This window comes from Lissotriton helveticus, chromosome 5_1 (genome assembly GCF_964261635.1).
Source record: "Lissotriton helveticus chromosome 5_1, aLisHel1.1, whole genome shotgun sequence".
Classification (NCBI taxonomy): Eukaryota; Metazoa; Chordata; class Amphibia; order Caudata; family Salamandridae; genus Lissotriton; species Lissotriton helveticus.
Window position 1 is genome coordinate 120,156,268 of NC_136065.1, and position 22,372 is coordinate 120,178,639.

A 22,372-nucleotide genomic window follows, 5' to 3' on the forward strand; every position below is an offset into this window, starting at 1 on the left:
CGGGCCGTGGAGGGAGTTACGGTGGGGCAGGGAGGCGGGGAGGGGGAGGGGCAAGGTAGAGAGGGCTCCACCCTGCTTCTCCCCCTCCCCGCCTCCCTGCCCCATCGTAACTCCCTCCACGGCCCGCGGCTGCTTATATCTCACCCTCCCTAATACACATATTATATTATTTGCTAAGAAGGTCTCTTTGTGTTGGTTTAGGGCGTGCCCATACTTTAGTGTCTTAGATTTGAAGGAATCACATCAGCATACACCAGCTCTCTCTTCATGTGAACCGCATCAACTGTTGTGTATGTGTGTTCGGCAAAGCAATATAAAACCCGCCTCATGCCCAGAATTGGCAGAAGTTGCACTTATGTTATGAGTATGAAGTCGTGGAGATCAGACCTCATAACAATTCTGTATCGTGTTGTTCTTGAAACTTTAGCACTCGCTGTACAGATATAGTTTAACAAGTAAAGCAGATAGTAGACCAATAACATATTATTCTCATGTAAACCACGATGAACTACTAGGTGGAAAGCTAAAGCAACAACTAAGTGTCGTGTGCAGAAGTTGCAAAAAAGGAAAAATGGCGTTTAAACCGGTAATGAGCCCATGCTAACTTAACACGGTGTAAAGATATCCAGGACCTAGATGACACCTCCTCATGATCCGGAAACGAACTGAATAAGATAATAGAAGTGCCATCTCATGAGAGCAGATTGCAAGTTTATATGTGGACGGTCCGCAAGGTAAAGCATTAAAAACTAGGAAAATTCAATGCTAAAGAAAAATAAAACAGCCAAGTACTTTATCGAGTCTTAAGCCAATAGGCAAGGTAAATAATAAAAACTTGACAAATAAGTCAATGAATTGTCAATGAAATGCTAGTACTCAGCATATCAAACATGAAAAAGGTCTATGACATAACTGTGTATGCAAAATAAGCTGCAACAGCCTCCAATAGGAAGTCACCGTCTTCATCCGAAAACAGTTCAGCCATCCAATTTAAAAGCGGAAAAGAACATACGTGCTCTCCCAGCACCGGATCCTCTATCACCATCAGAGGACAGCTCGGTGGGTTTTCAAGAAAGCTCTGTTCCAAGAAAGACTGTGCTGCCGCCAGTAAATTCCAGGGACCAAGTAGTCCATGCATCAATGCCACAGCCATAATCCTTTCGCCAGGACAAATCAACTCGTGAGTAATGATAGGAGTCATCAGCTGATTAAAGTCGACGTCAGGAGAAACCGGTCCGCAGAGACACAAATCAATGGCCCAATCGAAATCACAGGTCAGGCAGTGAAATACAGGCTGGACACAGGTGAAGTAGGAGAATCGAAAAGATAATCCATATGCCGTGCTTAATATCGCCAACGGCATTGTGCCATAATATTCTAGCATGCGATTGCGGAACAGTGTCAGCAGCTGCAGGGTCGGAGGTTGCATAGGAGGGACATCCATATTTAAAAATGTAAAAAAGCACAAGAGCGTCCGCTGGTAATGCAAGTAAAAATGCCAATCCACGAACCAGAGTGCAGAAAATACAATGAAAGGGAGCAGGGATGACTCCAAAGATTTTCTCAAATGAAGTCACGAGACCACTGGTAACAACTTTAAAAAAGTGTGCCAGGGATTTTGTGGAGGATGCGTTAAAGATAGTCGGAAACATGTTGCTGAAATTGAAAGGCAAACCTGTGTACGGGTGTTCGCTATGTGAAGTACGAAAGTTTCACGGGCCGAACTCAAGGCCACCTCTCTCTGAGACAAAAGAGCTCTTATTCTTGCCATGCCGTTGAAACGTGTCCCAAGGTTGGTATTTGTGGCCAGATTGAAAACTCCCTATGTTCATGTGTGGGAGGAAATAGAACATTTCTGCAGCAAATAACCCGTTCACTTACTGTTACGATAAAAGGAATACTTTTAATTAACTCAGAACAATCTTCATTATTGAGCATCAAATAACTACCATTTTCCAACAACTTGAACGTGGGGATGATAGCAGGAACTGGCGTGCCTTGCAACACGCAAGCCATATTTGGTCGGTGTTTGTTGCATGAATCGTGTAACTGTATGTGCCTACACATTAGTGAATGATCTGGCGTCTCAGTGCATTCCTCTCCATTCAGATAAACTTCTTGATCATCTTTGAAACATCTGTATGTGTATGGAAGCGACCAGACCTCATGAACAAAAGCACTACCTAAAGGTTCATAACGACCTATTGGTATATATTTCATACAATTTGAAAACTTATATAAAGCAAAAGGCAGCGTTATTAAACCGTGGATAAGGCATGTTGCCAAAAAACCCGCAATCCTCTGCTGATGATGTCACTGAGCATGTCATGAATGATGTAATATGTGACATCATCAGCAGTGGATTATGGGTAATAGTATCTCTAGTTTACTCCCCTATAGCTGTCTTTCTTTTAACATAAGTGTGTGTTTCCTTCCCTTATACTTACTGTTTTTGGTTCGCTTCCAGTTCGCGTACCAGCGAGCGAACTAGGAAGCGAACTAAGAGAAATAGAGGTTGGCACAGTTCCAAATATTGTACCAATTTTTTAATAACGGGGAGGTAGTTCTGAAAAGAACTTTTTTTTTTTTTTCTGAACATTTTTTTACTGTTTTTGAATTTTTCGGAACAGTTTTATATTTTTTTGGGTTTTTCTTGGAGGGGGCAATGAAAACGATTCATTGTAAAGGGCTCAACAGGAGCAACAAAACAAAAAAAAGAAGTATTTATTATTTTGGGCGTTTCGGACAAACTTGCATATGATAGTCAATAGCTCTGTTGATCAGAGTGATGCTTCTTTCTCCGTAGGAAATGAATCCATCGCAAAATACGCAGGTGTGTTTTACTTCACCAAATCTCATTTGTATATTTGGCACCATCTCCCTGCCCTCTGGTCCCGTTACTTCCGGTACAACAGATCTTCTGGCCATAATAGGGAGATTATCTAGGTCGTTCCGAAACTGTGCAGCACTGTAGTTGTTAGGATGCCACCTAGTCATATGGCGATGCATTGTGTAGTTTCCGAAACTGTATTTTTTGTCGGTCCCTCTGGACAGTCTATCTTGACATATAAGGCAAGTTACGTATCTTGCATTTACTTTTTTCTGACCTTTGGGAATTTTAAAAAATTGCCAAATGAAGTTTTCTTTCCGGTGAGACGTCTTGGGCTGCTCAGGCAAAAACTGCCTCTCTTCGTGCTCGTCCTCCTGTTCCTCTTCTTCTTCTTCTTGTTGAATTACAACTTGAGCAGGTGGTCCACTCTTCCTTGGATGTGGTGGAGGTGGTGGGGAAGCACCAGCTGAAGCTACTAAAGAAGCCATTGCTCAGTGATCACAAAGGGTCTTTCTCTCACAATGATGAAAGTCAGAGTGAGGAAAGAAGGAGGGATTTTCATCATTTGGGAAAAACAAGAGTTCTCAACCAATCAAAAGTGTTCATTTTAGATTATATGACCTAGTCTTACATCATTAGGAAACCAAAAGTGAAATGAACCAATGAAAAGTGTTATTACCAAGTCACATGACTTGCTGTGTTTACGTTAAGCGCTTTGCAGGGCCTCCCGGTTTGCTTCCAGAAACCTGCGCTTTGCGACTCGCTTCGCGTACCAGTTCGCTAACGTAGCACGTCATATGACGTATCACGCGACAACGTGAAACGTCATGCGGACGGGAGGCGTCACGATGTTGTTTTCTAACGCGGCACTTGCGGTAAAGAAACGTTTACCGGCTCGCGGTCTATTTCGCGGCATCAAGGTCAGCTAACGGGAAGCTTCCCGATTCGCGAAGCGGGAACGAAGAAAAAAAAATATTTAAAAAAAAAATTATTCATAAACATATAAAATATATTTTTGGATTTAAAGAAGAATACATTTTACAGCTACAGATATTAGCTGTTAAAAAACCAATGAAATTCACAGAAAAAACCATAGGTTATAGACCATATATAGTTAGGAATTAGCATTTACAAAACCTTGAAAATTCACTGAAAAAACCATAGGTTATAGACCATATATAGTTAGGAATTAGCATTTAGAAAACCTTATTTTACTCACACAAAACCATTGAAATTCCATATATAGTTAGTTGCACTAACTATATATCGCGCACCCGCAATCCACTGCTGATGATGTCACATATTACATCATTCATGACATGGTCAGTGACATCACTGATGACATCACTGATGACATCTCAAATGACATCACTGATGACAACATCCAGTGACTGTATGTTTCTGTAAAGTTAAAATATGTCTTAGATATTGAAGAATGAGTGGATGTATAAGTGTCTGGATGAAGGATTTAGTAGGTGCGTGACTGACTGTATGAGTGAGTGATTAAATGTGTCTCACTGAATGCATGGGTTAGTGACTAAACTGTCTTAATTTGTGCATCATTATGTCTGTTGTGATGTAAACTGCTGCATGTGTTGATCATTAGCTATACGAGAGGCTATATGTGTTATTAATTGGTTGCCCAAGTATTTCTATGGGAGATTGAGTTTGTGTGGGGGTGGCTGGGAGGTGTGTGACTCTGTGCATAGATGTGTGAGCAGTTGATTCACTAGGTGTATGAGTTCAAGAGTGCATGTGGAAAAAGCTACATGGGCGGTTGACTGTGTGCATGAGTGTATTGATGAGTGAATGGATATCTCAATGCTACATGTCATAGTAAGTACATATGTAAAACACAGTACATGTGAGAGTTGGCATATATAAATAACTGTGCATGAGAGCCACTGAATGTGTGAGTGGCTGTATGGATCATTGTGAACTTGTATCAGGGATTGTATAAGAGAGTAAATATGTGTTAGTATATGTTTGAATAAGTAAGGTGTGTATAACTGTATAGTTGAGGAAATGGAGGTGAGATTGTTTCTTTGCATGACTGACTAGGTGTGTGAGTAACTCCATGGATGAGTGACAGTGTGTGAGTGTCTGTATACACTGAGTGTATCTAAGGTTATATTAGAGTCTGAAGAGGTTTATCGTATTAGCACAAGAATGATGTCAAATGAGATGTCATCAGTGATGTCATCAGTGATGTCATTTGAGATGTCATCAGTGATGTCATCAGTGATGTCACTGACCATGTCATGAATGATGTAATATGTGACATCATCAGCAGTGGATTGCGGGTGCGCGATATATAGTTAGTGCAACTAACTATATATGGAATTTCAATGGTTTTGTGTGAGTAAAATAAGGTTTTCTAAATGCTAATTCCTAACTATATATGGTCTATAACCTATGGTTTTTTCAGTGAATATATATAGATATATATATATATATAGATATATATATATATCTATATATATATATATATCTATATATATGTACATATATATATATATATATATATATATATATATCTATATATATATATATATATATATATATATATATATATATATATATATATATATAGATATATATATATATATATATATATACACACAACTCCCATATTTATACTTATATATTGATTATACTTGCACAATTACTCTGGTCTTCTCACTTTGTTTATCTTAATAGACTGATAATCTTCAATAATGAGATGATGATAAATGCAATATAGAATTCATTTATGTTATTTGTTTTTTTATACTAAATTATTTATTACTGTGAAAGGAAGTGTTGTAAAAACAATCAGTGCTTATAGATCCCAAAGCCCTAAATAGCACTTTACATCAAAGGTTAATAGGATTAGAACTTGGGCAACATCTACAGGTTGAAGAGATATGACAAGAAATATACAGTAGTGGCGTAGGTAAGAGCTGTATATATTTTTAGTTGGCAATGGTATTACTGTACAGAATTACAAAGACGTATACATTTTGGAATCTGCAGTGAATTAACATCTGTAAAGAGCAGAAAAACAATATTAATGTACATAAAAATATACATTTGTAATAAACAGCATTTGTGGGAAAAGGAGTGGAGTGAGTGGTTGGTCAGTACATGAAGGTGACATGAAGCTCACTTGAGCTTCTCCATGGTGATCAGAACCGGACATAATGTGCCTAGAGGTGATGGTACTGACATGTTTTATGCATTTGAGGTCAGCAGCAATACAATGGCAGTCTGATATATTTAAGAAGATTTTATGCAAACTAAAATCTAATAATTTCTGAATGCCTACTCTTGTTTGGCAGGTAGCCTCACAAACGTTGATGTTTGGCGCGGAGGTTCCAATGCGGGGGGCAGGATAATACCACTGAGTATGTATCAAGAAGACCTATACTGATGAGAAGATGTAATCATGGGGGCCTGGGACTGGCGCTAAAGTTGTTTAAATGTAAAGAAAGGCAGGGGTAAGGGAAAACATTTAAGAAATCTTCCTCAGGAGCCTAGGCTAGTTGTAGACCAAGCCTTTCAGTCACAATCTGCAAAGAATCAACAAAAGGAAAGGAGAGCCTGTTTAGGGGAAAAGGGTACAATAAAAAGAGCTACGGGTTTTGCAAAGGAGGTCACTGCCAAATCACAGTCAGGACCTAGACCCCCCTAGCAAATGACCTAGCAATCAAGGCAATAAGAAGGGATTTAAGGGCCCCAAAGGAACTGGGAATTTGGTTCATATATCCGTGAGAAATGCCTCCCCGTACATAAATAGGAGCCCTAAGACAATGAAGCACCAAAACTTCCCAGCTTCTAGACACATGGACTTAGATGTGGACCTTAGTCAGACCCAAGTACCTTGAAGGGATCCAAGAGTAAAAGTTTTGCATTTGGATGTGACCCAGAAAGGGAAAAAACAAGCAAATGGAAATTGTTAAAAAGGTCAAGCTTGTGAAGAGTACTTTCAGCCTGTAAGTCATTTGAGGAGTTTACATCAAGGGATATAGAACAAGTAGCCTCTAGAGAGACCAAAGCAGGAAGAGAAATCACAAAAGTTAGTTTTGGCTATTCAGTCTTTGTGGGTATGGTACTAGAGACTTGTGAAGAGCGTAATAAACCAGGCCTAAGAATTGTGCCTGCAACTGAGGTTGAAACCCCTGTCTAGGGAGTCCCCTTTTGGTTAACCATTCTTGCCTCAATTCGGAGCAACTAAATATGGTAATTGGAGCAAAAGTAATCCCGTCCCTCACCAAATCAGGGTTCTCTGGAGGTAACTGTCCTGTCCTACTCAGGACAAGAAATGTTAGATCCGATCCCACTTCGCAATATATTTGTGCATTTTAAACGTTGATAGGGAAAGTGTAGAATCATGGGGGGGAGAGGAGGGGACTAGGAAGTTGAATTACCCGCTGCCTGGGGAGTTTTGCCCTGGAATGTTCATGGTTTTGAAAACCTGATTAGAACAGTTGATCTCACTAAAATGTGGGTGGAGAATGAGATAATCTGCTCACTGGAGACCAGGATGACGGGTGCTCTAATTCATTTGATTGGATTTATGCAAATTGTAAAAAGGAGAACAAAAAAAGGGACTTGGCAGGTAAACGATGGGCTAATGGCACTGGTATCAACTACATTTATTAAAGAGTAATAAAGACAAGTAATTAGTGGCTCCTGGCCTGTTTTCAGGACCTGTATGAGGGGGGGTAATAGGCTGAACATTTTAATAGTTTTCAACATTTATATAAACCAGAATGCGACTCGAAAGGAGTTGTGGGAGGTCTTCCAGAGTAATCTGATGGCCTTTATGGAGGTCCAGAAAGCCCCCTGAGCCAACTTCAATCATTGTCTACACCCAGCCCAGGTAGAAGCCCGCTGCAGTGACATGCTAGAAAGCTATGGAATCCCCAGCGCAACTTTTCCTCAGTGTACCCAAAAATGATCTGCGTGTTAATATTTGTTTATCTAAATGGACAGTTCACAGAGGACATACAGGCAGCTCAAACATTTTTGCATGGGAATCAGGTCTGCCCCATAGATTATATGTTCATACAGGTGTTGTTTTTCGACATCTGTACAAGATTGGAGCTGCTGCGAATTAGGGGTAGCAATCACTGGGTCCTGGAAACAGCCCTACTTGCAGCCCCTTACCGAAGAGAACATGTGACCCTGAAGGAAGTAGCCTTCCCAAATTGCTTTACAACAAGAATCGATGAAAGATATATGAACCAATTGAGGCAATTCAAAGTGTCCTGGATTCAGGGGTACTCAGGGTTGAAAATCCTAGAATGGTATTCGGAAACCATAGTAGAGGTAGTAAAGCAGTTGGCCCCTACAGTTAGGAGGTGTAACTATGACATTATGAAGGATAATCCCTGCCAGCCCTTAAATCAGTCTTGGTTTGATAGAGGGTGCTAGAGAGTGATAGAGAGTGCTTAAACTCCAGGAATAAGTTGAGAAAGGCAGGGAGGACGAGGCGCTCTCTGGAGGCTTATAGTTTTCAGAAAAAAGGAGTATGAGACCCTGGTTAGTGCTAAACAGCAGGCCTTCTGTCAATCTAACTGGGACCTTATGATTAGTACCCTCGAGGATAAAGATATGACTAAACTCTGGAAGTTAGTCCAGAGGGGGTGCAGTAACTCGAAGCCCCACCTTAGGTTTACAGTTCCATAAAATGCTTGGATTGCCTACCTAAGTAACATCTAGAAGGCTAGGGAGCTATCCGTGAGAGGTAACTGCCCCAAACTGGGGGAGGGGGCATTGGATTTGTTTCCACAGCTATTCTGATATCTCCCCTAACATTAACTAAGGCGGTGGGACCCGATAATCTGCCTGCAATTGTAATAAAGTCAAACCCTATGGGGTGGGTGTTAGAAATGAGAGCCTCTAGTTGGCAGTGGCTTGCACCCTGTGCAAGTAGGGGCCCTTCCTTCTATTCAGAGTAAGGGGATTACACACCCAAGATAATCCCTGCTTGGTAGCTTGTCATGAGCAGTCAGGCTTATTTCAGAGGCAATGTGCAAAGGATTTCTATATATACAAATGGACACCACACCAGTTTAGAACAATAACCAATCTTTATCTTAGTAAAACAAGGCCAAAACAATAAAAATCCAACATACATAAGCAAAGATACCGCTTGTAAAAGGTTTAAAACAGTTCAGTCATAGAAAACTATGGATGTGTCACTTTTAGCACGAAGTACCTGGGATGTATCAAAATCAACGTCGAAAATTGGTGCAGGGGAGGGGAGGCGCCAGAAAACCAAGGGATGCATTGGTTCCTTACTCCCAGTGGAGGTAATGTGTTGGTTCCTAACTGCCAGGTGAGGTGATGCGATGGTTCCTTACTGCAGCACAGGGAAGGTGATGCGTCGGTTCCTTACTGTCAGGGAAGGCAATGCGTCCATTCCTTACTGTCAGGGGAGGTGATATGTAGATTTCAAGACAAGCGACTTCAGTTCCATACTGCTGGTAAACATCGATGAAGGATTTGCCACCCAGGTGCGATGCATGCAAAATCAGGGCACGCAGCGACACATGTTTCGAAAAAGGCATTGGGTCAATTTTCCCAGCCGCAGGCAGGTGATGTGTTGAATCTTCAGCTGCACAGCACGGCCTGCGTTGCAGTCGAAGTTGGTGTCATGTGCTCAGGACTCTTGCTGTGGCGATTTTTGGGCCACAAGGAAGGCATCGTGTTGATTCTTCGGCCTCAACAATGCATTGGTTTTTCAACAGCACTGGAGGCTTGTGGTGGGAAAAACAGCCGTCGAAGACCATGCATGGATTTTCTTCTTTTCTTTTCCTGCAGCAGAAGTCAGCTCCAACGGCCCAGAACTGGAACTCCCAGCAGAGGAGTTCAGAGGCTGCAGGGGAAGTCGTTGATGGCCCTGAGACTTCTTAACAGGAGGCAAGCACACACAAGCCCTTGGAGAACCTGCTCAAGCAGGATACAGAAAGCAAAGTCAAGTTCTTTCACTGCCCAAGATAGAAGCAGCAAGCAGTAGGTCAGCACAACACAGCAGTCAGCAGAGTGGCATTTCCCCTCCGACAGCTTCTCCAACTTTCTTCTTGACAGAATCTCCACTTAGTCCAGAAGTGTTCTGGAGTTATGGTGTCACAGCTCCAGTACTTATAATGGTTTCTGCCTTTGAAGTAGGCAAACTCCAAATTAAAGTCTTAGTAGTGCACAAGACCCTGCCTTTCTCTGACCTGGCTCAAAGCACACTACAGGGGCGTGGAGACAGCTTTGTGTGAGGACAGGCAGAGCATCTATTATGGTGTCAGTGACAACTCCTCCAAACACTCTAGCTCAGGAAGACCCATCAGCCTGTTGATGGGCCATCAAGATATGCAGGGGCACACCTCAGCTCCCCTTGTGTGACTGCTAGAGTGAATGTACAAGCAGCCCAACTGTCACCCTCCCTCAGATGTGGATTCCACAGGCAGGACAAGGTATAGAATGGGAAAACAAGAAAATAAAAACTTTCTAAATGTGGCATTTTCAAACACGCAATTTAAAAAACAATTTCCCTAAAAGATGCATTTTAAAATTATGAGTTCAGGGACCCCAAACTCCAAATCTCTATCTCTTTCCAATTGGAAGTTACACTTGGAAAATGTTACAAGTCACCTCCAACAATAACCCATGGGAGAAATAGTCCTTGCAATAGTGAAAAATGAATGTAGCAGTATCTAACATAGCCTGTAAAACCCACCAGTACATGTCCTACCTTTTAATTACACTGCACCATGCCCATGGGGTACCTTGGGCCTACCTTTGGGGTGTTTTATATGTGATAAAACGAAAGGTTTGAGCCTGGTAAGTAAGTGCACTTGACAGATAGACATGGCAGTACAAAACTGCACACACAGACACAGCAGTGGCAGATCTGAGACATGGGTGCAGTGCTACTCATGTGAGTGGCACAATCAGTGCTGTAGGCCCACTCGTAGTATTGGATTTACAGGCCCTGGGCACCCGCGGTGCACTTTACTAAGGACTTACCAGTAAATAAGATATGTCAATCATGTATAGACCAATACAATTCACACAGAGAGCTTATGCACCTTAGCACTGATTAGCAGTGCCAAAGTGCCCAGAGTCCTGGAGCCAAGAAAAACAGGTCAGATAAAATAGGAGGAAGAAAGCAAAACGTTTGGGGATAACTCTGCAGAAAGGGCCAGGTTCAGCAGTGGGCAACCCTCTTTTCCACATTTTTGTTAGTAATAGCAAAGTCAGGTATATTCTTGCCAAACTGGAAGGGTGCAATGATGAAAACGATACACAAAAAAAGGGGAAAGGGTGTCCCGAGTAATTTTTGCTGATGAGCCTCCTTGACGTTGGTGCTAAATTGTACTCAAAGGCAATCCTAATTTCACTTAAGAAGTGGATTGAGCGCAATAACATGGCCCCTATGAAGCAAGGTGGCTTCAAGTAAGGGCATTCTACAGTCGATCATTATCTCAGCGTATGGGCCCTGGGACAAAAGGGGATGAAAACATCAGGGAATTTGTTCTGCTGTTTCGTAGACTTTAGCCTTCCACCTTGTGGGTCGAAGTATCCTGTGGGCCAAGTTACAGCAACTAAAAATACACTCCAGTTTACTTGCAATCCTACAGGGATTGCTCTCACAGAACTGGGCCAAGATGGAGCTTCACTTAAATGGGACCCTTTCAAAAAGAATAATTATAGATAATTAGCTAAGGCTAAGAGTTGTGTCCCGGCACCAATGCTGTTTACCCTGTTTCCTTACGACTTCCCTAGAGCACTTGCTTCAACCAACTCCTCCTCTCCAAAATTTGAGGGCAGGCATATATCATGCCTCCTTTATGCAGATGATCTGGCTAATCTGGATTTGACACCAATTGGCCTACAGAGGAAATTGAATAGTTATAATATTTGTTGTGAAGATAATAAACTCAAGGTAAATATGGAGAGAAAAAAAATAATAACCTTTAGGGAAAACTTGGAACTGCTTCAATGTCAGCTGGGTAATAGGACAGTGGAGGCGGTATCGTCTTACAGATCCATAGGTATGATGTTCTCTCGCAAAACCTTTACTGGAATCTACAGAAAGATGTAGTGGAGACGCAATAGGAGGCCTAGTGCAGTTATAGAAGAGCTTTGGACGCCCCTCTTGGAGTCCACTTTTGACCACTTATAATGCTATGATACCCCCTCAATGCCAATTTGGAGCCGAGTTACTGACCTTAAGTATGGAAGCAGGCTGGGAGAAGTGCAAGGGCAAATGCTTGAAGAAATGATTAGGCCTCCCAAAAGGTGCAATGGGCCCAGCAATAAGATTGGAAGTGGATTTGCAGGCCTAGGATTATTTGGCCTACAAATCAACCCGTGCGATTCTGGGACAAATTTTGGTACTTCAGCTGTTCAGAGGGTATCAGCCCTCTGTGCTAACAAAATTGTAAGTAGAGAACTCAAACGGGCAGGGAATGTCAGAAATAGACTAGGTAAAAATGCTGCAGCCCTAAAAATTGAGACATTTAAGGTGCTATCCACTAAACCATGGCAATTCCTTCCCTTGTCCCTGCATCCATTCCGGAAGCATCTCAAAACAGATCTATTGCCTCTGCCTTAATCTTCCACTTGTACTCATGCAGGCACTGTTTAGAGCAGTGATACTCAAAGTACGGGGGGGGGCGCTTGTGGCCCTCTTGACCTTTACATCGGCCCCCCCTGATTAACAGCAGCACAAGCTGCTGTTTAGTTGCTAAGCAATAATATTCAGAATTTTTTTTAAATAAACGGGCAAGCATGTATTAACCTGCAAATACATACTTGCCCGCTTATTTAGCATGGTTTTATACCTCCTTACACAATCCCTGACCCACCAAGACCCTCTACCGCCACCCAGCTGGCATCAGTGCGGCCTCGGTCACTCCCCAGACTGTACTTTGCAGCCCCTGGGCAAATGTTTGTGAGTACCCATGCTTTAGAGAAACACTTTACTGAGACAGAAAAAAGGCAATCGAATGTTAAAAATACATTTCCTCGCCACCTAGCCAAAAAGAATGAGTATTTATTTTCAGTCACATATGAATAAACTGTATTTAGTTAGAATATGCAGAACATTGGAAAGTATACGTTGTTGATGTAATGTGTCAAAAAACAATAATTACCTTAAAATGGATTTCACAGAAAGGGTTTTTGTGGGACTGTATGGAAGGCATATTTTCTGAGTACCCTGAAAGTCAAGGACAAAAATATCGTTAACTATTTTAAAGGTGGATTTTCAAAGTTATTTTACAAACGGTTATCTGAAATATTCCCTACATTCTTCATAACACTTTACTCTTTCTAATCATACATTGTTATAAATGTGCAAACTATAGTTACACCACACAATAACCACGAAGATGGAATGACTATAAAAAGTTGTATGAATTAAATTTCAATTAATGCAAAATTTCAGTCTGGGTTCAGTTGAGGAAAACACTGTGCCATAATTGAGTCCGTTGTGGCCACATTCCCATCATATGAACGAAATCTATGTCTCTTGATGCACATTGTGTAAATAAATGATGCCCTCGTCTTGTAGTGCAACATTTCCGGTCTCACAAGTGTAGTAAGAAATCCAAATGTTTGTAGACAACCTCAAAGCGTTTCAGAGCGAGAAACAGCAACAAAGCTGATCTGCATATCTTTGGAAGCTTCCCCACAATTACGACATTGGTACCCAAAATGTTCATGCAAGATTGTCTGATAGGAAGCGAGTGCACAATCATGGCGTCACCTGGGATGAAGCATAAAAATTAATATAATGATTTAACGATCAAATTAGGTACCTTTTCACATTCTCAGTCAACAAATCAAATAATGAATAATGATATTTGAAATAATAAATACAGTATTAAATATTCCTTTAAAGTGCTGGCTACGATACAGCTGTCATGGTGCATTTATTTTAGTTAGGCGCTGTATTCTGGGATAGCAGGTGGTTGTTAGGGTGGAAGAAATAATGGTCCGGCTATACCCTTTCAGCGCTATTTCATACCGGAGACACTATGTTAAAATACCCCTGTCACAGTTAAACCTTTTCCAAAATGTGACCACGGGCCTATGGGTCTTTGTAATTTGTTACTCGAGCAGCTCCTCGATAATGGCGGAGGAGCGTCGCCCCATTGCCCAGAGGCAGCAGATGAGTAATAAAATGATAATAACACAAAGAAATTATAATTTTAATTATCACAGTCTGAGCCGCGTGATTATAAGCGGGCGTGGGCATGGCAGGGAGGAGGAATAGTGTGCACTTATAAGTGCGCATGTTTGTTTAGCCTGCTGTTTAAGGCAGGCCAAACAGACATGCGCACTGTGTTGCACAGCCGGGTTGCAGAAAAACCACAGGCTCCCAGGCACTGTCTGAGTGGCAAATGAGGGAGCTCAGACCAATCCTGGCATTGCTGTCATGATAGGTATAGCATGAGAGCTGCGTCTAGATTGAGTGGGGAGCCTGTGCTTTGAGTCCCATCCACTACTGGCATAGTCAAATCTGCTTGTAATCCCAGTGGAATCCAACAAAAGATTATTTAATTTGCATTTATGCATTTTTAAATTGCAAATGTGCACCAGAGGCATCTTAATGCTACAGAAGTAATCACCAATCAGTTAATTTTAACTTAGGCACTAATAAAAATAGAGCGAGGTTTATAGGCCTTCTAAGAATGAAGGGTTAAGGGGAGCCAGTTCCAATGTGTTGCTGCTGAGAAGACCCTACCACATACAGGGGAATGATTGAAGTTAGACATATCACCCCACACCTCTTCCAAAACTACCAGACTCTGTGATTGCAAGTCCAACATCATGTCCTTCACCTTTATTGGATTCCTCATTGTCCTATCAATCCAGTATCTAGTTGAGTTGTCTTGTGTGATACATGCAAGCTCGTGTAGTAATGCCCATTCCTGCTTCATGTGTTCTCTTTTGACTTATGGTGATTACTTAGATGCATTGCATTTGTCTGACTGGACTTTGTAACATCTTTATTGATAACACTGTTGTCCCATGCTTAGGCCCAACCACATCTCTGCCATACTGTGCCCTTGGTCGTGTGATATTTTTGTTTTCCATACGTCATCTTCTCCTGAAATGTCACTGACAAACAACTTCTTCAGGGCCATGTCAATCTCAGATCTGCCACTAATCTCTGCCCCTTGCTGTGAGAAAGTGGATTAATTTTGGGTGGAGTCAACTCACCAACTCAAAAGATAAGGCCACACAAATTATATAAAATGCACGTGTGCTTAATTCCTGGTAACATGACATGAAGATTTGTGGCTAACACCAGAGGCAATGTATAAAGTATTTCAGCAGTGCATATACAGAAGAAAAAGTTACATATACCGCACTAGAATTCATTCAAATACAGAGACAATGTCTAAGTATAAAATAATACTAAGCCAACAAAAATCCAAAAGGGAGCACCGGCAATATGTATTTTTAAAAATGTAGGTGAACATAGTACCAAAAAGCACTCTGAGTCTATGGAAGCTGTATATAGGGATCTAGGCACAGTTCAAGTCCAACTGTGATTGAGCCCTGGTCGCGTACAAAAAGTGGATTGGTTGCAGTAAAAGTTTATAAGTTTGAAAAAGTTTCAAAGTTTTAATCCACAAAGGAACTTTGTCATTTCTTGAAGAAAAAGGTCGCACCCTGCAAGACAAATCTGGAATTGTTGCCGTTGCCACCAAACTGCTGGACAGACACATGTCAAATGGTGGTCCTGCTAAGCCTATGGAGCTTTTGAGTTGTTTTCTTCAAAAAGAATCTAAGTTCCAAAACATAAAGGGACGTTAATATTTTTCAGAGAAACTGGAGCCTTACAGAGGGACAAATATGAAATTCAATCCAGTGCCATGGAACAGCTGGTTATAGATGTTTCATGATACATTTCCTTGGCTCTGGAGCAAAATGTTTTCAAAAGTTTTGAATCTTTTGCCTGGTGTCAAAGCAACCACAGGAGTCCCAAATGACCTCAGGGGCACCTAGAGACAATCAGGGTGCCAGATAGAGGCAAGCAGCAAAGTTCAGTTCAAGTAGCCACTATTCACCTGGGAAAAGTGGAAATAGGACATCTTGCAGCTTTCTGTGTCCCTGTAGCCACACAGGAGGCCAGTCAACTGATCAAGGCAGTCAATTTCTTTGTCGTAAATACAAGGGGAGCAGGCTCAGCCCTTTGGAGGTCCTAACATGTCACAGACAGCAAAACTATTCTTTTTCTGTTCTTCCTATAGGCCAGTGTTCTGGAGGAGGTTCCAGGCAATGCCATATTTATGCTTCTCACCAGCTAGTGGTTGGAGGTGACTCAAGGCACCCCCTAACCAATGGGGCAAAAGTTCCTGAGGGCAACCATACCCACATTTTCAGTAATTCCTGTTTGCCTTACTGCAAATAGGTCCAGAATGATTTGTGTCAGGGTATTTTCAAGCAGGCAAAAGTCTTCAGCCACTATAAACGTGTGCTCTGAGGATTGTGGGTGTGCAGGGGAGTGCACTACAGATATTCCCAGTATTCTCCCTCATCTATCACCTGAATTCAGATTAAGGAAAGCCCTGTACCCACAACAAACCGAGAGACAGGAATCAGGTAGGACATAGGCAGGGTCCGACAGAAGAATTGCCTGCCATCCTGTTCTCTCATTTTTAAGTGTGTCAAAGTATTCTATGTGACTCAAATAGACCAGTAAGGCAACATTTAACACTGTGGTGTCAAAAGCATGCTCCCAGCACTCACCCTGCATATACTATTGCACTCAGAAGAGTCACCTCTACCCATTCTGATCAACCTATTGTGTCGTTTCTGAGAAGAATTTCACACCTCTTTCCCACCTGGTTCAGACCAAGTATTAGGCTGGGCAGTTGCTTGAGAGCTAATGCAAATTAGCCTCCTGCAGCTTCCGGCAGAGAAATGGTAACCGACTAAAAGTTACATTTCCCAGATATTTAATAAAAATCCAACTTAACCATTGGATTGGATTTTCATCAACTATAACAAATAAGTCTTTGAATGGAGTGTGTTGCTGGTACAGATCCAAAGATATAGATTCAAATATATCATCTACACTTTGACTTTCTATAAGTAGCAGTCAGAGCCTAACCAGTAACAACAAACCTGGTTAGATCTTGGCGGACCGATTACCCTACGGTGTCCTAATGTTTCACATAACATCATTGAAGCTAAGTGTGTTTTTAAACATATGTTTTGGTATGATGTATGTTTGTATCTGTGATTGACTGTGTTGGCTTAACATAATTCGTAGGGATACTGAATCAGCAATATTGCAATGCTCGAAGATGTTGGTACTGGATGGTATAGGTGACACCAAGCACAAAACATTGGGGATCCGTTTAGCCAGCTGGGCTGGTGGAGATCACGTCCTTCCCCTCCTGGTGGGCGAGTGATGTCATATTTAAAGATACACATCATGTCAATTATAATCATCATTTTGACTAAATTGCTCCTGTTGTTGCTGCATTATTTCTGTTTTTTCAGAATCCAATCCAAAGTGGGAGTTTCTTTCTGTAAAACAAATATTCAATAGCCCTGACTTGCATTTATTTTGTTTCTGCTGGGGACAAGAAGAACAAGGGTCGTAATTAAGGGCGAGTCCTATGATGCTCTAAAGCAGATAGCCTTGTGGGCGATGAGCAACTGGCAGTGGGTTTTCCATGGCAGAGCCAGCTGAGGCACCACTGAAGGATGTGAGGGAAGCACACGTTATGAGAGAAGAATTTACAACAGGCTTTCCATCCCTCTAAACCAGGGTTCTCCAAAGTAGGTCCTGAAGGGCCGGATCCATGCCAGATTTTTAAGATAACTACATTTATCTAATTGGGAATATACTAAAAATCTTGCATGGATCTGGCCCTCCAGGACTGCCTTTGGAGAACCCTGATCTAAACTATAAATGGCCACTTGTACTTTATTGGGACCTTGGTCAAACAGCCCGTGACTGCAGGGAGTTGGAAATCTCAGAAAGTTGCAGCGATGTAAGAGTGGATACAGAAGGACGTGATTCATGCGATACCAGGTCAAGCAAGGAACCTTTAAGGAACTGAGAATCTAAAAACTGTCCTGAGAGCAGCCAATACATGTTCTTTCTATAAAGGGAGAAATTGATAAAGAACACATGTAAGGAGACTTAGGGGCCCGATGTAGGTAATCCTCATTTACCGACTCTAAAATGCAGAATTTTACCGATTCGGTGTTCTAGATTCGGTAAATGAGATGTAGCTAAAAATTCGGTATTTTTTACCGAATCGGTAGAATTTGGTAATTATCGAATCAGTAAAAATACCGAATTGTCAAGGGGGACAGGGTGTCACTTTGACACCCTGTTGCACCCCTGATTTTGACTTGTGTGCCATGTGACACACATACATGCCCTTAGGGCATGTATGTGCGCCCTAAGGGCATGTATGTGTGTCACATGGCACAGGTGTACATGCACAGATGTGCACGTACACAGGAATTCGTTATTTACCATGCAATAGTATTACACGGTAAATAACGAATCGGTAATGGCCTGTGGCACTGTTTGAAGTGCCACCTACATCTGGATTTACCGATTTGGTAAATTTACCGATTTGGTATTTTACAGAATCGGTAAATTTACCGAATCGGTAAATATACCGATTCAGTAAATATAAGGCCCCCTACATGTCAAACACCAAATACCGGTCGGTAACGGCCGAATTCGGCCGTTACCGACCAGTATTTGAAGTCCTACATCTGGCCCTTAGGGCCTGATTCTTGTGCGGGTTGGAAAGCTTCCCGACCAAATCGGTTTGTAAATAGTTTCCGACCCACTTGGATCGGGAGAGTCCGACCGACGGAGTACGATGCATCCGGATGCTTCCAGATGCGATTTGGTTGGACTCCCATTGACTTCAATGGGAGCATATGTTCCTAACCGCATCATAATTGGGCCCTGGGTCGGGAAGACACGTTCCGGAACCGATTTGAAAGTAGCAAATGCCATTAGGCGACCTTCCTAACCGCATCATAATCAGACCCTGGGTGGGAAGGCTTTCCTAACCGCATCAGAATCAGGCCCTAAATGGTATATTAGTGACTCAATGTATTTTTGAGGAAACGGCTTGTCCCAAATAAGCAAAAAATTACATTTTGATGTCAGATTAATGTTTACATCAGATGGAATTCTCCATACAGTCCCAATAGTGATCCACCTTCTTCGTGAATGATACATGCTTTGGTATCCTAAGGAACCTTGGCATTTATAATTCTGCTTTTACTTTCGCAATAATCATTTGAATGACCACAAAATAAGTAGCACTCATTTTAAATACAGTATTGTAGCACAATATTGTACAAGTAATTTGAAATAAATAGAAATAGATAAAATAGTGCGACAAGTAATCAAATAACTAGTTAGGTGTGAATATCTTTTACACACGGTGACCTTTGACTAATGTGATCCTCCCAGAAACCCCACATCTACAGTGAACTATGACTGCAAAAATAACCCTTTAACTTGTTTCGAGTTCTGCACTGAAAATTGTTACGCTTTCCTCAATATGCTACATTGTCATGAAACAGATGTGCATTGGAAAGAGATAATCCTGTTTAATGCTCAGAGCACTATGTTTGCCAACTTTATTAACAAAAAAAATTCCAGAAAATCTGTTATTATGAGTATGCAGTCCAGGTCCAACCCAAGGGACTGACTGAACAGATTGTGACAGAAGGTGTTGTGTACAAGTATCATGTCTGTTTTTACATTCAGAATGATTCTCAGTTCATCCGCTCTGCCCTATGTTTCCCCAGCATTGAGTTTTTGCTTTTTTGTTACTCAAGTGCGAGCTGAGCATCAACTTCAAAAAAATGACTGTTTAGGCATTTTCAACCAGGCTTGTAGGCTCCGAGCTCCAAAAATTGACTTAGATGTAATTACAAATATAGGGATACTACGTCAAAAACGTGACGGATAACCCATCCACCATATTACAAATGCATTATGTCCTACGGCGGATGGTACTTCATCCACCAAGATCTAAATCATGCCCATAACCATAGTTATGCGTGCATACACACGCATATATGCTACTATTCACATGTATTTCTAAGTGTACTTTTGCTGAAACCTCTACATAGAGACGCATTAAATTACAAAGATACAAATTTATATCAAGACCAGGTGCCTCTGCTCCCTCCCCAGCTGTGGTGAAGTTACCTATTGAAAGCAGATCCTTGAACAAAATTAATTGGATGGAACACCATACACTATCACATTGGCGTCCATGTTCTTGAATTGCAAACAAATTCATTGTTGAATGCATTACATTCGTAATGCCAATCTATTTGCCTCATTTCAAGGATGGTCAATGGTTTTCTAAAGACATACATATGATCTATCTGTGTATGTGCCCCTGCCCCCTCTTTACTGGCTACCTCAATTTACCATCACCTCTTGTGGCAATACATTCAGGCTGATTGAATAAGTAAATGAATTAAAACTGCACATATAAAGTGCAACACTCACCCTAAAGGACATCTTCCTGCCAAAGGATACTGGTGGTAAAACTGGGCATCATGGATAAGAGAACAGATTAACAGAATAAAAATGATTCCTGAATACGACTTGCAACATATTCCCTATCAGGCTCATAGGATGGCTATTCCGTAAGCGTGGACCAAGAAACCTCAGTGGTCTGCTTGCTATGCTAGATTTATAAAATCTTAGATGACAAACGTCATAGAAGTTTTTGATTGGAAATTTAATTTAGGCCTATTATGTGAAAAATAAGTGGTCATAGATTATAAAAAAAGCCAGAGGCATACTATTTACCTGTTGCGGCATCCTTGCCACACGCATTGGGCGCACGAGAGACACAACTCTTAAGTTAGATTTATCCAGTCAAGTAAGGCCACCTTGTGTGGGCCAGCGTAGATTGATTAATCTGGAGTACCGCAACACAGTGCAAATTGCTGCATTGCATAACTCTGCCCCAATGAGGTTTTCTATGTGTGGTGCATAGGTGTTCCAATACACCCACCCTTGGATTTTGGTGCATTTCAAGATTTACCAGTGAATGCAGCAAAATGCTGTCTCACCAAGGGAGGCATAACGAGTAGAAGTATATATATTTCTCCTGATTCCTTCCTCTTTTTAGGTGTGATACATTTTGCAGCACACATAGAAAGAGAAAATGCCTCAGTGGTTTGATTTTGTGCAGGAAGGTGGACCTTCCGGCAAAAAAAAATCCTGTTTACAACACTGGCACCCTTGCACCATGGTGCAAGGGTGCCTGTGTTGACGCTTGGCAGCATATTGTGAGTCAGAGTAGGGAAAAGACAGGTATGCACATATAATGTTAGATACTGCCCTTTCCTGCAGTGCAGCAAGGTGATTTGCTGAGCTGCTTGATTTTTTTAAAATAAATATGCCCACCCAATGAGTAGGACAAAATGTTCTTAATTCAATTGGTGTTTATTGGTGTTCTTTGGTAGCCAGTGCATGCTCCTGTGTACTGCTAAAATAGAGTTCTTTTTCCAGAGTTCAACTATAACTCTTACTACATAATTGTGAATCCATCGCAATTGTCTTAGAGCCAAATCTGTGATCTTTGTATAGAGATAACAATAACCTATTTTTCAATGTATACAGGAGGTGCTTACCAGTTTATGCAGATTGTTTGGAAGGAAGCCCAATGCTTTTTTTCAGAATCTTTAATTAGTAAAAACAGCAGGATGTGAGTGCATTTATCTGAGGATACGTGAATAATTTAAATTCTCAGTAAATCCCTAGGCTTCTCACAATTTCTTTAGTGCCTGACCAAGTTCCATTGGCAAGATATCTCCTGTGCCATCTTTCTGGTGATGAACCTACTAATAGAAGCTCGGACTTAGCATCAATGTGAGAAATGTTTGAGACATTGAACTCTGAATGGCTACCAGGCATCTTGGCAGTAGCTTTGTTGGACTCAGCTCATGGTTGATTATTACTTGCCTGTTGTATACACGGAAAAGCACAGTACATGTTTGTTGTTAGCATCAGAAGTATGGGTGGGTGTGTGCCCTAACCAGGTTTATCAGGGGTTTGATGTAAGTATTAATAAAAAGGATAGGTGATAAGTTTGTGCCCTGTGACATCCCACATTTGATAATCCTTCCTTTGAGCAATGAAGGGGCAGGGCAAGCACCTGTGACTGAGGGAGCAAAGCAAATACCTACATCTGACGCCTGTTAGACCCGGCCTTGTGGCGTGGTCCTACCTGACCCGTAGTGACCCAACTCTGACCCGTGCACCACACCAAGCCCCTGATTATCACGGCCTACCCGACCATTCCCTCCATGATCCACACACACACGGCACTGGACTTCCCCGTCCTCCCCCCTCCATCTTCCCGGTACCGGACGCACCCAAACCTTATAGGCCCCAGGTGCCCATTCCCCTGCACCTAAGATGGCCGCCCCAGCCCCAGCACGACCTCAGCCCTAGACGCGCCATACCCGGGGGGTAGAGCGCTCCCCGTGAGCGAGAGAGGGAGGAGTAGTTCGATCACA

At 41.8% G+C, this 22,372-nt stretch overlaps 1 protein-coding gene across 1 annotated transcript in view; it reads right to left on the minus strand.

Annotated features, from left to right (window-relative positions):
* Nucleotides 1-22,372, minus strand: part of GARNL3 (GTPase activating Rap/RanGAP domain like 3) — a 1,031,878-nt gene that overhangs the window by 173,205 nt on the left and 836,301 nt on the right. Inside the window, exon 6 of the mRNA XM_078641846.1 lies at nt 12,970-13,034. Within this exon, the coding sequence (XP_078497972.1) occupies nt 12,970-13,034 (65 nt within the window). The remainder of the gene's footprint in view (nt 1-12,969; nt 13,035-22,372) is intronic.